This window comes from Lytechinus pictus, chromosome 12 (assembly GCF_037042905.1).
Source record: "Lytechinus pictus isolate F3 Inbred chromosome 12, Lp3.0, whole genome shotgun sequence".
In the NCBI taxonomy this organism is placed as follows: domain Eukaryota; kingdom Metazoa; phylum Echinodermata; class Echinoidea; order Temnopleuroida; family Toxopneustidae; genus Lytechinus; species Lytechinus pictus.
In genome coordinates, this window is record NC_087256.1 from 503056 (window position 1) to 515704 (window position 12649).

General features: G+C 36.4%; 2 protein-coding genes across 3 annotated transcripts in view; one reads left to right on the forward strand and one right to left on the reverse strand.

The window, feature by feature from the left end:
- LOC129273308 (UDP-glucuronosyltransferase 2C1-like) lies at window positions 1–10154 on the reverse strand. The gene is made up of 2 exons (XM_054910323.2): window positions 9612–10154; window positions 1–2576 (listed from the first exon to the last, which is right to left on the reverse strand). Exon 2 carries the CDS (start codon window positions 2570–2572, stop codon window positions 989–991), a length of 1584 nt encoding a protein of 527 aa, XP_054766298.2. The 5' UTR covers window positions 2573–2576; window positions 9612–10154; the 3' UTR covers window positions 1–988.
- The window catches only part of LOC129273131 (hepatitis A virus cellular receptor 1-like), a 21694-nt gene continuing 16735 nt past the window's right edge, over window positions 7691–12649 (forward strand). Inside the window, exon 1 of one of the 2 annotated variants that reach the window (XM_064107161.1) lies at window positions 7691–7889. The gene's annotated coding sequence lies outside the window, so the exon portion shown is untranslated. Of the gene's footprint in view, window positions 7890–9027; window positions 9151–12649 lie in introns of those variants that run through there. The other variant, XM_054910173.2, reaches the window with a different exon arrangement.

Below are 12649 nucleotides of genomic sequence, written 5' to 3' on the forward strand. Positions count from 1 at the left end.
GTGACACATGAGTTTTATAAGTCTAGACCTTTTGATATGAGGTCAATTCTACTTTTCTGATCCGACAAGTATAACCTCCAAAGTCCTCCTATCTTCTGAATGCCACGCAATTTCGTGAAGGAAAATGTTTTAGTCAGGGCTTTATACATTTCCTGGCTTGTTACGGCATTGTCCTTGGACAAAGGTATATCACTGTGCTTGATGAGAACAGGCTTACCTTCCGTGTTCATAGCGTGACGTTCATGTTCGTGTGCGCCTGCTTTCGTGGCGCTAGCGTAGGATGAACCTCGGGAAAGCCCACTAGCCGCCATCTTACCACCCAGTTGGTTGTAGAAAAGTTCAAAAGTTTAGGCAATCTAAAGTCCAAATCCTCCAAAACGATAAGATAACAGGTCGACAAAGTGTTTCTGAAAATTATGTAGTCCTTATAAAGAGTATAATATGACTCATTGTGATCTGGTAGCTTTACTGTCTGATTGTCAACCTCTTGAGAATGCTTTAAGATATATATATTTCAAAAGTTTAATAACATAATTGTTAAGACTGGGTCGGGATTCATAAGAATGGTTTTGAAATATGCCAAAAGGAACCCTTTTCAACTTTTTGTGATAATTTAAATGAGGTGCAATATTTTCTCAGTGAATGTAATAAGAGTAAGGACTGTGATGTCCCTGCTTGTAAAGAACTGGATGTGAATGTTCTGACAGAACTTATAGCAGTAAGAGATCAGGAAAGTATCTGCAACACGTTAACAAGGGAAGAAGTGGGTAAGTTCGTTGAATTCCTACATATGTATTAGCTTCAATTTAATCTATCTTCTCTCCCTATATTTTATTAATTGTGATTTATTGTGCACAATTTTTTTTTCTCTCTCTCTTTTTATAGAAGTGCCACATATTATGTTACATGTATATTATTTGGCGAATAAAGATGATATATATATAAGATCTTGACCTGTTAAGTAAATAAAAGGAACGATATTTCCAAACTAGTCAAGTTTGGATTTTATATGACAATTACAAATGAAGGATCGAACTAACATGAGGCATTTGAATGAAACATAGAGAGTTAATATCACAAACAATAAGACGAATAAAATGACATCTATGAGATAGTACTGGAAGAAATTTAAACGGCGTAGAGGTATCTCAAGATGATGTGTACCATGTTTTATTGCGTAATCAATCCAAAACGAAGCTCGTTCAGCTGGCTTCATTTCTCGATTTCGGAAAGCAAGAGACATCTCTTTTGCCCGTTTAGTATAAGTAATGTTCGTTGTTACCTCATGAAGAGCGTCATATAGAATCTCCGCAGTAAGCAAATCTTTGTCCAATTTTAATCCTAATTTTTGACTGACGACTCTTGCTCCGATATCCTTCTGATCGCCGTATACAGGCATTACAACAACAGGTACCCCGTGATAAATGGCCTCATAATAACTATTCTGACCCCCGTGGAAGAAGAGAGCTCTTGTTTTACGATGGCCAAGGATATCATTCTGAGGTAGCCAGGGTAAGATCTTGATATTGGCAGGAATCGGAAATGGAGGGGGTTCCTTCAAAAGCCATATTACTCTTTGGGGCAGTCTATCGAACGCCTCTGAAAATACCCGAATCAAACGAAGACTATTCTGGTCTAGAATAAGAAAAGATCCGAATGAACAGATGATAATACCATCATCATTTGAGCCCTGGATGAATTCATCTATATCAGAAGGCAGTTCTTCTGGTGACCTTGTGGTAAGACCACCAACTGGAATGACATTCGGAGCTAGGGCACATGGAAACTCTCCTACACTATCTGTATTTACTAACCAAAGCTTACTATTCTCCATAAGAAGCATTGGTTCTGATACATTGAACCGCTTGGTCAAACCTTTGTAAGGAGCATAGTAATAATGACCTATCAACGCTCCGAGGATATAAAGTAACGAGTTTACAACTCGTTCATTGAATTTCATCTGGTTTGAGTAAGTTGTCATCAAGTTTGGTACATAGGCTGGGTGAAAATGTGATCCTTGAGAAGATGTTACCAAACAAGGATTAGGAAATGGAAAGACTACAAAGGTTGGTAGATTTAGTAATTCCCCAACCATTGCTCCACAAACCCACGTCATATCATATAAGACTGCAGAAAAATTGGCAGACCGAAGACGTCCAATCAGGTACTTGTCTTCAAGAAGAGCAGTACAATCATTTACGCGAGCCGTCATCAACTCAGTCATAATTTTCATTTCCTGTTGGAAGCCACCTCCCGATATGAGTTTAGTTAGGTTTGCAAACATATCATGGACTGTTTGTCTTGGTATAGGATGCTGAAAGACTTCCCAATGAAACATGTCCCCATAGCGGCTGTTTCTAGCTTGATCGTAAAAAGCACCTCCAAGAAGAAAAGTGACGTTGTAGCCCCGATGAATGAGTTCTTCCCCAATGGCAGCAGATAGGTAAAAATGGCTGCCTTTCCCAATCATCGGATTAATCAGGATATTTTCAGCTTGCACATAGCCCCTGATCAGGACCACAAGTAACAGCCCGCTTGACAGAACGACCAATCTCAGAGGAACGGTAGCCATGACCCTGTAAAGTAGAAAGAAACAAAAATGGTTATACAATTTTGTTATAATGATTAAGTTCAAACTCCCCTAATTAACAATTGGCTATACACCGCTTCAAATTGAAGGTGTACTGTGCAGTCTAGATCTGAATATTCAGTCCCGTTAACGCCGCTTAGGGTAATTTTCTTTAAATTCATTTTCCAAATGATCCCATTTTTTCAATTAGATTTGGAACTAATTTTCATTTTTAGATATATTCTAAGGGGAGGCTGCGTGTATAGCATTTACGATTAGTTCATGATATTTAAGTAAATTCCGACAAAGTGGGAAACATGTCCGTTTCATTTTATAATGGGCTTGTCGAATTGACAAAGAGTTTATAATGTTATCAAACACATTTTATTCAATATTACAGAAAAATTATATTCTTCTTTAAGTAGTACCATTTGTTGACCATCACTAATTAAGCAGCGCAAATAGAAGAGGATGAGTAAAAAAAACAATGATAATTTTAGTTTCGATAGCTTCTGTTGTGGTCAATGTGACTGGCCGTTCTAAACGGCCAATGATGAAGTTTGGTAACATTCCCTGATCGAATTTTGTTTGGTGTGTACCACCATATTTTTTTTTATTGTTTTGTTCATTACCAACGTATCGGGCAGCAAGATCTGCCGTGTGTTGCTGCCCTCTACGTTCGTTGGGTTTATCATCTACAAGTATCCAGAGGAAAAGAATAGTACTCTATGAATTACAAAGCCGGTGGATCATTAAGATGTGCCCCCTTCCCATTTTTTTTTTTCAATTCATTTATTTGACATCCTTTAAAAACATACAAACATATGTACAAGTATACAACAACAAAGGAGTAAAAGAATTTAAATCACAGTATAAGCAATAAAAAAATTGTAGAAATATAAAATAAATGAAAATAAAATGTAGCGGATGTAGGAAGTCAGAAAGGCCATTGACCTGTCAAAGCCGACTCCCTTTATTACTATACATTATGGTACGATTAAAAACACAAATAAAATAGTAGCCAAAAAAAACCAGACACGAACATATCGACATCAACCCCCCCCCCCCCCCCCCCCCCTTAGGCAGTTGGAATTATTAACTATAAGTAGACAGTTGGTTTTGTTTCAATCTACGTTTCAATGATGAGAATGGAACAGATAATTTTAAAGTATCGGGTAAATTACTCCACAAGTTTGGTCCTTTATAACGAATTGTAGATTTAGAAAGCGTATAACGAAAGAACGGTATATTTAATTTGTTTGAATTTCTCGTTACATAATTATTTATACTGCTATTAATTAAAACAAGATGGAAAAGTAGAATTTAAATTGAAATATTTGTACATGAATGAAATAATTTGCGATTCATAAAGTTCATTTAGCTTTAAAAATTTTAGCTTAAAAAATAAAATCTGTGTATGAGCTCTAAAAAAAGAATTTGTTATTACCCTTATTGCACGTTTTTGAATCACATATATCCTTTGGAATAAATATGCTGCACAACCACCCCAGATAATCAGACAATAATTCAAATGTGGCAAGATCAAGGTATTATATATATTTACAAGGATGCGTAATCATTACGGTAATTTTTTTTTTACTCTGTTCAATACTCAAATTATTCTAGAAATCTTTTTACAAATGTAATCTATATGATATTTCCATGTCATATTTTCATCAAGAATTACTCCTAAGAATTGTACTTGATTAACCTGCTTTATTGCTTTATTGGCAATTGTTATTCGTATTGCACTGTTATTAACATGTTTATTGTGTGTTTTGAAAATAACATAATTTGTTTTTTTCGAAATTAATAAAAAGTTTATTGGCAAGAAACCATCGTGGCAATTTTAGTATTTAATATAAAATTCATATTAAAAGGATCATTACCAGATAAAAATATTGTTGTGTCGTCAGCAAAGAGAATAAATGATAAAATACTGCTAAAACTTGGAAAGTCATTTATGTACAATAAAATTAATAATGGGCCTAGATTAGATCCCTGAGGTAAAACGCAATAATTTCTAAGTTTGTCAATAATATTAGACTAAAAAGAACCAAACAAATAAGTAAACTTACATTCAACGGTAGAGACGATAAAAAATAACTTTTTAAATCCTTAATACATGCTAAATCTATTTTGTCACCTTTATATTATCATGAACGCTTTAGAAATTAGGCTTGTGAGGTCCTGATATTAAAAAAGGAGAATATTTTGAACCCACAGTAGCTTCATGTAGCTTTATGTGCCCCCCCCCCCCTCAAATTGCCAGACTGAGATTCCACTCCTTTTCAAATGTATATTTAACCTATGTAAATGCTGCCAACCTTTGACGATGGTGAAAGCAGTTTCAGAGCTACACTCTTAAAACAAATCAGGCAATTGGCTAGACCAGTAGTCAGCTGGGTGCAACTGATATGGCAATCACAAATATATTCTGACATATATTCTAGTCAGAAATAACTATTTTCTAGTAAAAAACGACTAAAGAATAGTCGAATAGACTAGAATAACAGTTGCACCCAGCTGAAGTTGTCGCCGGAGCAAATGTCATGGAACCGCTAAATGTAGTAAATATCAGAATGTTTTTAATTTTCCTCCTATTTCCATTTTTTTTTTAAATGTTGGAACCCCCTGAAAATGTCGAACGGGGGCACTTGTCCCCCGCCATACACATACGCCACTAAAAACGGCAGATTATCACGTTATTTTATTATACCAAGAAGATTCTATGACTGGAGTTCCAACAGGCAACAAATTTATTCAAGCAGATGTTCATTTCTAAAGAAGCACAAAAGAAAGAACAGCAATAAGGACCTTTTGATGTCCGCCTTCGAAGCCGCCAGTTTCAGTGAAGAAATCCGAGGGGTGAAATTTTACGAATATTCATTTGTATCAATTTTCCATCTTTCATATTAATAAACAAACTGAAATTTGAATGCCTGACAAAACATCAATAACCAAGCACTATTACGACGAGATATTTGCCCAGACTATATCAATTAACCTTTAATTATAGTGAAAAAAGAAAGAATTTGACCTTTACTGAAACCAGATTTTAACACTTTTCCGATCGTTTGCGGCGAATGAAAATTTCAAATGTGGTCGGTGGAATATTGTCATTCATTACTGTATATGCCAGATGAGTGCCCGCACATGCCCAGTCGAGCAAATTTGAGTCATATTTCAGGACACATTGCATAGTTTATTTTCGCATGCCTCCGAATTATGTACTACACATATAACCAGACCAAGATGCGGCGAAAAAGTAATTATCATCACAAAAGCATATTTCCCTTTATGTATGACCTATATAGCTGCGGAGTCATGCGGGAATCATTTTGTCTACACAATGGCAAGAGATGTTGAGCAAAGTGCATGCCTGACATACTTTCTGCTGGCGGTTCTTAACCTTGTTCAAAGAGATTTTATTTGCTGTTACTCCATCGCATTGAAACCTCCTTGGTTATACTGCAATCACCCGAATAAATCCAACTTGGGCCAAGTTTAGACATGTTATCCTATCTTGGGGTTTGATTAACACATAAACTTTTGATAATAAAGCGTGAGACATACTACATCTATATTCTCGCTTATGACATTTTAAGATTTCGCTTAATTATTAACAGTTTTATATGCACAATATAAGTGATATTTATGAGCCGAAGATGTCACACCAGGGCCCTGTCTTAAAAAGATTTACGATTGATCCAATAACTCTATGGAAATCCATCCATTTCATATTTTATACAGGAAATATGCACAATGTCCTTTGAAAACAAAGTGAAGTATGATGAGGGCCTCAAAATTTAACTTAAAACTTAACCTGATTTTTTTTATTTCACAGAAAATTTCAGTTGATAATGTTCATTATATTCTTATGAGTAAGTGTGCCAAAAATTTCATTAAAAAATTGAGAGAAATATAAAATTTTCTTCAAAAGAACCAGGGCCAGTCATTTTCAGATTGAACGAAAAGGTGGTATCCCGTGTCTGCGCACCGATTCACTTTACAAATGATACAGGGATTTTAATGAGAAAGGCTGCATTTTGAGGCTGTCACATGAAATGCCTGAAATTCAGTATTTTCCCACCATTTTGAGTCGGATTTTGTAATGAATATCTGTCTATGCATTATAAGTGTGAATGTTCCTACTAGAATCGCGCAGATACGGGTGTACACAGACAAGGCCGGATTGCGCACACTGTAAAAAAATAAGTGCTAATTTATATAGTGACTGCACTACGAGTGCTGATTTTGTAGTTTAAATCAGCACTTGTAGTGCAGTCACTATACAAGCACAGTAAGTAAATTAGCACTTCATTTTTTACAGTGCAGACTTGGGGACATTGCCATGCAATTGGCCTTTCTTTCTTTCATTTAGCCAGAAAATTTTCAAATCGAGAATCAAAATCAAATTCATCGATTATATAATGAATTCATTAACAGGTGACTGTTATTGTCATCTCAATAAATTCTTTGTCTACTTTGGTTCTATGATCGTCACTGAGAGAAGGGCCTGAAGCAGTTCGTGATTCGACAGTTAAATTGCATGTGTAGTAGATAATAAATCACTGGTATCATGGAAAATCGATGTGCAGTTCTTGTTTACTTGTGGTTATCTTAGTTCCATGGTTTTATTTGGGGAAATGTATGCATATTTTAATATAGATGCAATTTAGTGATTGATTGTTTATCATTTAAAATTCAATTTTCTCAAGTTTCTCCTTAATATTCCATATATACGTGGAACATAATTTATATGCATCGTGTATCTCTCAATGTTAACGAGGTCATTATATGTGAGTGGATCGAATTATATCATATTTCATAATCACAAAAATCGTCTCCTCAAGTTTGCTGCTCCAAATATGGAGCATGTTGATTGAAGGCATATTCTGAAATAGGGCATCAGCGAACAAAAAATCAAGACCAAGGAAACCGTCCCTTCTTTTAGTGATCAGATACGCCTTGGTAGTCATGGTAATTTCTATTGTCACAACACCTTTTCTAATAATAACAATAGTAATAATAATTGTACATTTTATTGCGCAATTTCTATATGAATATACTCAACTGCGCATTAAAATAATGTTATCATTATTATTACTCCTGCTATATAGCCGCGTGCTGCCTACAGGCGCTCTGGCATTCGAGGAATTTCTTCCTACCGGGTTCCCATTCACCTCACCTGGGTTGAGTGCAGTACAATGTGGGTAATTTTCTTGCTGAAGGAAAACACGCCATTACTGGGAACCCAAGTACTTCAGATTGGAAGATGAGAGTCATAACCGGCCACCAGACCACGACGCACATGCAGGTAAAACTAGCATAAATTATCATTGGATCAAAGAAATGCTCGCATATTAATGGAACTACAAACTATAGTTTACGAGGTTGGTATTCTTAAAGTGAAGAAATTGGAACCGAATATCCTCCCCTTTGGGAGCCAAAAACTTGATTCTAAGCACAGCCACCTTTGAAACGACATTTGCTCCGGCGACAATTTCTCTAGGCTTTATATCGTCCAAGATATTGGGTTGGGGTTGCAATAGGGATTTATGTTGGGTTTAGGTTTAGGCAAGGAGCTTTAAGACATGGAGAAACATCCAACACTTTCCCTTTATAGCCATTTTGATGGCGCAATGATAAAAAAATATTAAAATATATTTCATTGCGTATTTCTTGCAGATTGTAGACAACGGTCACATTTGCCCTACGGCAACCGTACGGCGAGTCGAAAATGGCAATTTGATTCATTTTTATTCAAACCACCTATTATGTAGCTAGTACAAAAAATGTTGAAACGGCTGGTTTCGACTCGCCGTACGGCCGCCATAGAGCAAATGTGACCGAGGTATTAGATGCGACTTACAAAAGGAAACATGCTTTTGTAACGATAATTACTTTACACTGCCTCTGGTCGGATAATATAAGCCGCAGTGTTCGTTTTACAGGGGACGGCAAACATAAATGTTGCAATATTTCTTGAAATATGATTTGAAATTATTCGACTGGCCGCATTTGGCCGCAGTTCTGGCACATAGCATCACAAATTAGAATAAAAACTAATAATGATATTTTTATAGTGGTGGAAGTTTGCGGGATTTTGTAAAATGTTGATTATAAAATTGTCAAATTATTTATTTTTATCACAATTTAAAACTGTTATCATTCAGTATTTTGCCCAATTTCAGGACACAATATATTTCGTCATGTGTAAAATATCTATGTTTTGTGCTCAAATAAAATATAAACAACCTGTATCTATTTTCAACACAAATAATTTTTCAGTTTTCGCAGGAAACTGCATGGCGGCTTCATATTTCGCCACCAAAGGGTACATTGCACCTGTGTACTTCGTTTTGTACGTCCTTAGAAATTGGAAGACATTTGCATATTATCGTCCCTCCATTCTTTTTACGTCAATGGTTTATGATAGGGTATACGAGTTGGTTGAGTTGGTAACGTTTGCAGTTTGCGGCGGAGCAATAAGCCAGCTCGGAGCTCCGTTCTATGCCCGATTCCGCGCATGATCAGAAGAAGGTCTTTGTACTTCAGTGACAAGCATCAACTTTGAGGTCATGATTATTCAAATATATTCTTTTGAATTGTGTTTTTCATTTGATCCACAAAAAACAACTTAATGCGTCCACTATAGCGACTGGTATTACACAGTTGGCCAAGTACTTACATTGTTAAACAACGTATGCTAATGCATTCAAAGTAAATACAACAAATACCTTCATAGAGCATGTAGAGTGTTCATTGGTGTGCTATCGGTGTGCTATTCTAGTCACCTGGTCTGACTATGCAATTTCTGCATCCTGCTGCTATGTAAGGCATGCTTACATAATATCTTTCTTTGAAATCTGCCTATCATAATGAAAGAAATGAAAGGTCATTTGACCGAAATTGCCAATAAGAGGTAACTCCAAACTTGTCTATTAATTGTCGCGCCAAGTCATAGAACCCATCCATGCAAGATCCCCTGTTTGAAATTGTCTCCATGCGCAGGGCTCTATGAGTTGATATGACTTACCTGGTTTTCAACACGGGGTGCAAGCACAATCGTCCAGTATCAGGATACCCTCACAAGTGCCCAGTCACCATGGATACTTGATGTTGGATGAAACTGAAACAGAGTTCGACATCAAGTTCGCAAAGGTCATTTGTCGGAGAGCGTAATACCAATATAATATTTTCATATGAAGAGTGTGCTGTGTGTCGCATCATGTCCGTGGTCGCATGCAGGTCCTCCGTTTAAAAGCGTGTGAACGCGATGCACTTTTCAAATAAAAAAAATGTTCTGGATATCGGAATAATGAATTATTATTCTGTAGTACTTGTTAAGATAGTAACAGGTCATGAAAACGTCAACTACATTGATATTTAAATCACAAGAGCAAGACTTTCAACGGTGTTATTATTCCAAGATATGTCAGTGTGTCTGTATTTTATTCCATGCAGCTGCATGTAGCTAGACGACTGCAGTGAATGGGTACACCGGGGCGCGGTATATCCTTTAGTCAAAGTCAATAGAATTCTCCTCCATGCTGCCACGCGTGCATGGCTTTCTATTCTAATCGAGGCCGGAACATTGTTAGGTTAGACCAATAGAATAAAAGAATATCGATTGTAAAAAAAGTCTGTCTTGTGCCCGGGGGGGGGGGGGGGGCACTTCCATTGACGAGTGTACATGCTTGACCATGGGGTTTCGAAAAGCGCCCTACACAAGTATTTTCCATGTTTTGAAAGTGCCACCCCTTAACAAGTATTGGCGTGTGAAACCCTAACCTTAACAAGTATTGGAAACAAAACGGTACCCTTGACAAGTATTCCCTGAATTGACACCTTAAACAAGTACACAACGATATCTTAAAGGGATGGTCCGGGCTGAAAATATTTATATCTAAATAAATAGAGTAAACTTCACAGCCAAAATGCTAAAAATTTCATCAAAATCGGATAACAAAATAATAATGAAGTTATTGAATTTTAGAGTTTATCAATATTTTGTGAAAACAGTAAATATGCACATCGTCATGAATATTCATTAGGTGGGCTGATGATGTCACATCTCTACTTTTTTATGTTATTACATGAAATCATAAATGTTTCATTTTTCCACACATGTGTAAATGATGTGTCTCCATATAAGCTGCGGCAATAAATAACTAATGCACTCAATCAGTTGTCAATCCAATTGTTTTAGTTCTTGGTAGAAAATCTATTAATAAACCTGATTTCCTATAATAAAATACAAAAGAACAAATGGGGATATGACATCATTAGCCCACCTAATGAATATTCATAAAGACATGCCCTAGAACTGTTTCACCGGAATAATGCAAATCTTTAAAATTCAATAACTTTGTTATTTTTTATCTGATTTCGATCAAATTTTCAGCATTTTGCTCTGTGAATTTTACTCTATTTATTAAGATATGAACATTTCCAGCCTGGACCATCCCTTTAATTGTTATGTCACTCACGTGGTCATAGACGTCGGCTTTACCTTTACTTTCATTGGGCCCCACACACCTAGCTTAAATCGGACCCTAAACACGTATCGTGTTTCGGGGGTAAAAAGTGGATCCTTTATAAAGTGTTTTAGTCTGGACCGTAAACACGTAGTTTTCATAGCGAAATGTATACCCTGTTTTTCATTATTTTAGTGTTTTTGACACCCTTATTTATTTTACGTACGTAACGTGCCATATCTTGAAAAAGATATCCTTTTATGTAGGTTTTTTTAAGGTCACGCATGGTATCTACTCGTCAATGGAAGTGCCCCCCCCCCCCCCCCGAGGAGGGGGGGTCTTTTGCACTTCTGACTAGCGCTTAATACATCGGAACGACGTCTCTAAGCGCTTTACAGACATATTATTACCCCGGTCATCGGATATTTGCATGCCCGCATACAATGAATGCACCTTCTCCACTCCCTGGGGAGCATTCCAACAAGAGTTCCAAGACTCAATTGCTAGGCATACTACATAGGCTTTCACATCCTACCGGGTACCCATTTAACACCTGGGTGGAGAGTGGCAAAGTGTGGATTAACGCCTTGCCAAAGGATGCTAGGCCATGGTGGGATTCGAACACACGACCCTCTGATTACAAGGCGAGATTACATCTCATTGAACTGCACAACCATGTTGAAGACTGAATACCCTGCATGATTTTCTTGTTATACCAGGAAGACCATACACAGTGCTTCTCACTTATTAAGCTCGTCTATCCAGTAATTCTATACCTCTTTCCATTATTTTCTTATTTTTACTATCTCCGAGACTCCGTCATTCCAATATTCAGTTATTTCAGTATCTCAGTATCCACACTCGCCTCAGTATTTTTTAGTAATTTCAGCATTTTCAGTATTCTTAGTAATCTCAGTAACTCGGAAAATTCATTATTTTCCGTATTCTCACTCTTCTAGTCAGTACAGTACTTTCTACTCTTTCGTATTTCTGCTTTTCCGACCATGCGTTCTTTAGCTCCGTTCAATAACGAAATAATGACAGGAATATGAACAAATAGTCACATTTCTGAAACTCTTACTGAAGTATTTTCACCCTGTCGCAGTAGGTTCCAGGAAAATTAGGGCAGAACTTCAATCAGAAACTACGATGCTTTTGTAGCAAGGCACGTAATTGAGCTTAAAGCTTTTTAAGGCTGCACTTAGAGGGCCGCTTGTCAGGCGGTAAACTTAGAGCTTATTTCAAAAACAGTTAAAATCATAAAATAATTTATTTCATTGCAGGCCTACGAATTCAAAATAATACATGTATTAGACCTCGTAGACTTAAGAAAAATCGTTGATATTATAACAATGTTGGGTCGATATAGATAGATCAAATAGAAAAGGCGATTAAAGTTTAATAAATTGAAGGGAGTTGTTGAATTAATCATACATTGTTTCCGTTGAAAGTAGTAAATAGATTAATCATTATTTGCCACAAATCGCTCAAAACAAATTACTATATAATTAATTGAAAGCCAGTGCAATAATTACAAAATTCAGTAATCAATTAATACAAAGCTGACATCATGTCTTAGAAGTGACATCATACCTTA

Coding starts and splice junctions, on each gene's coding strand:
- LOC129273308 (XM_054910323.2), bottom strand. CDS start 2,572: ATGGCTACCGTTCCTCTGAGATTGGTCGTTCTGTCAAGCGGGCTGTTA.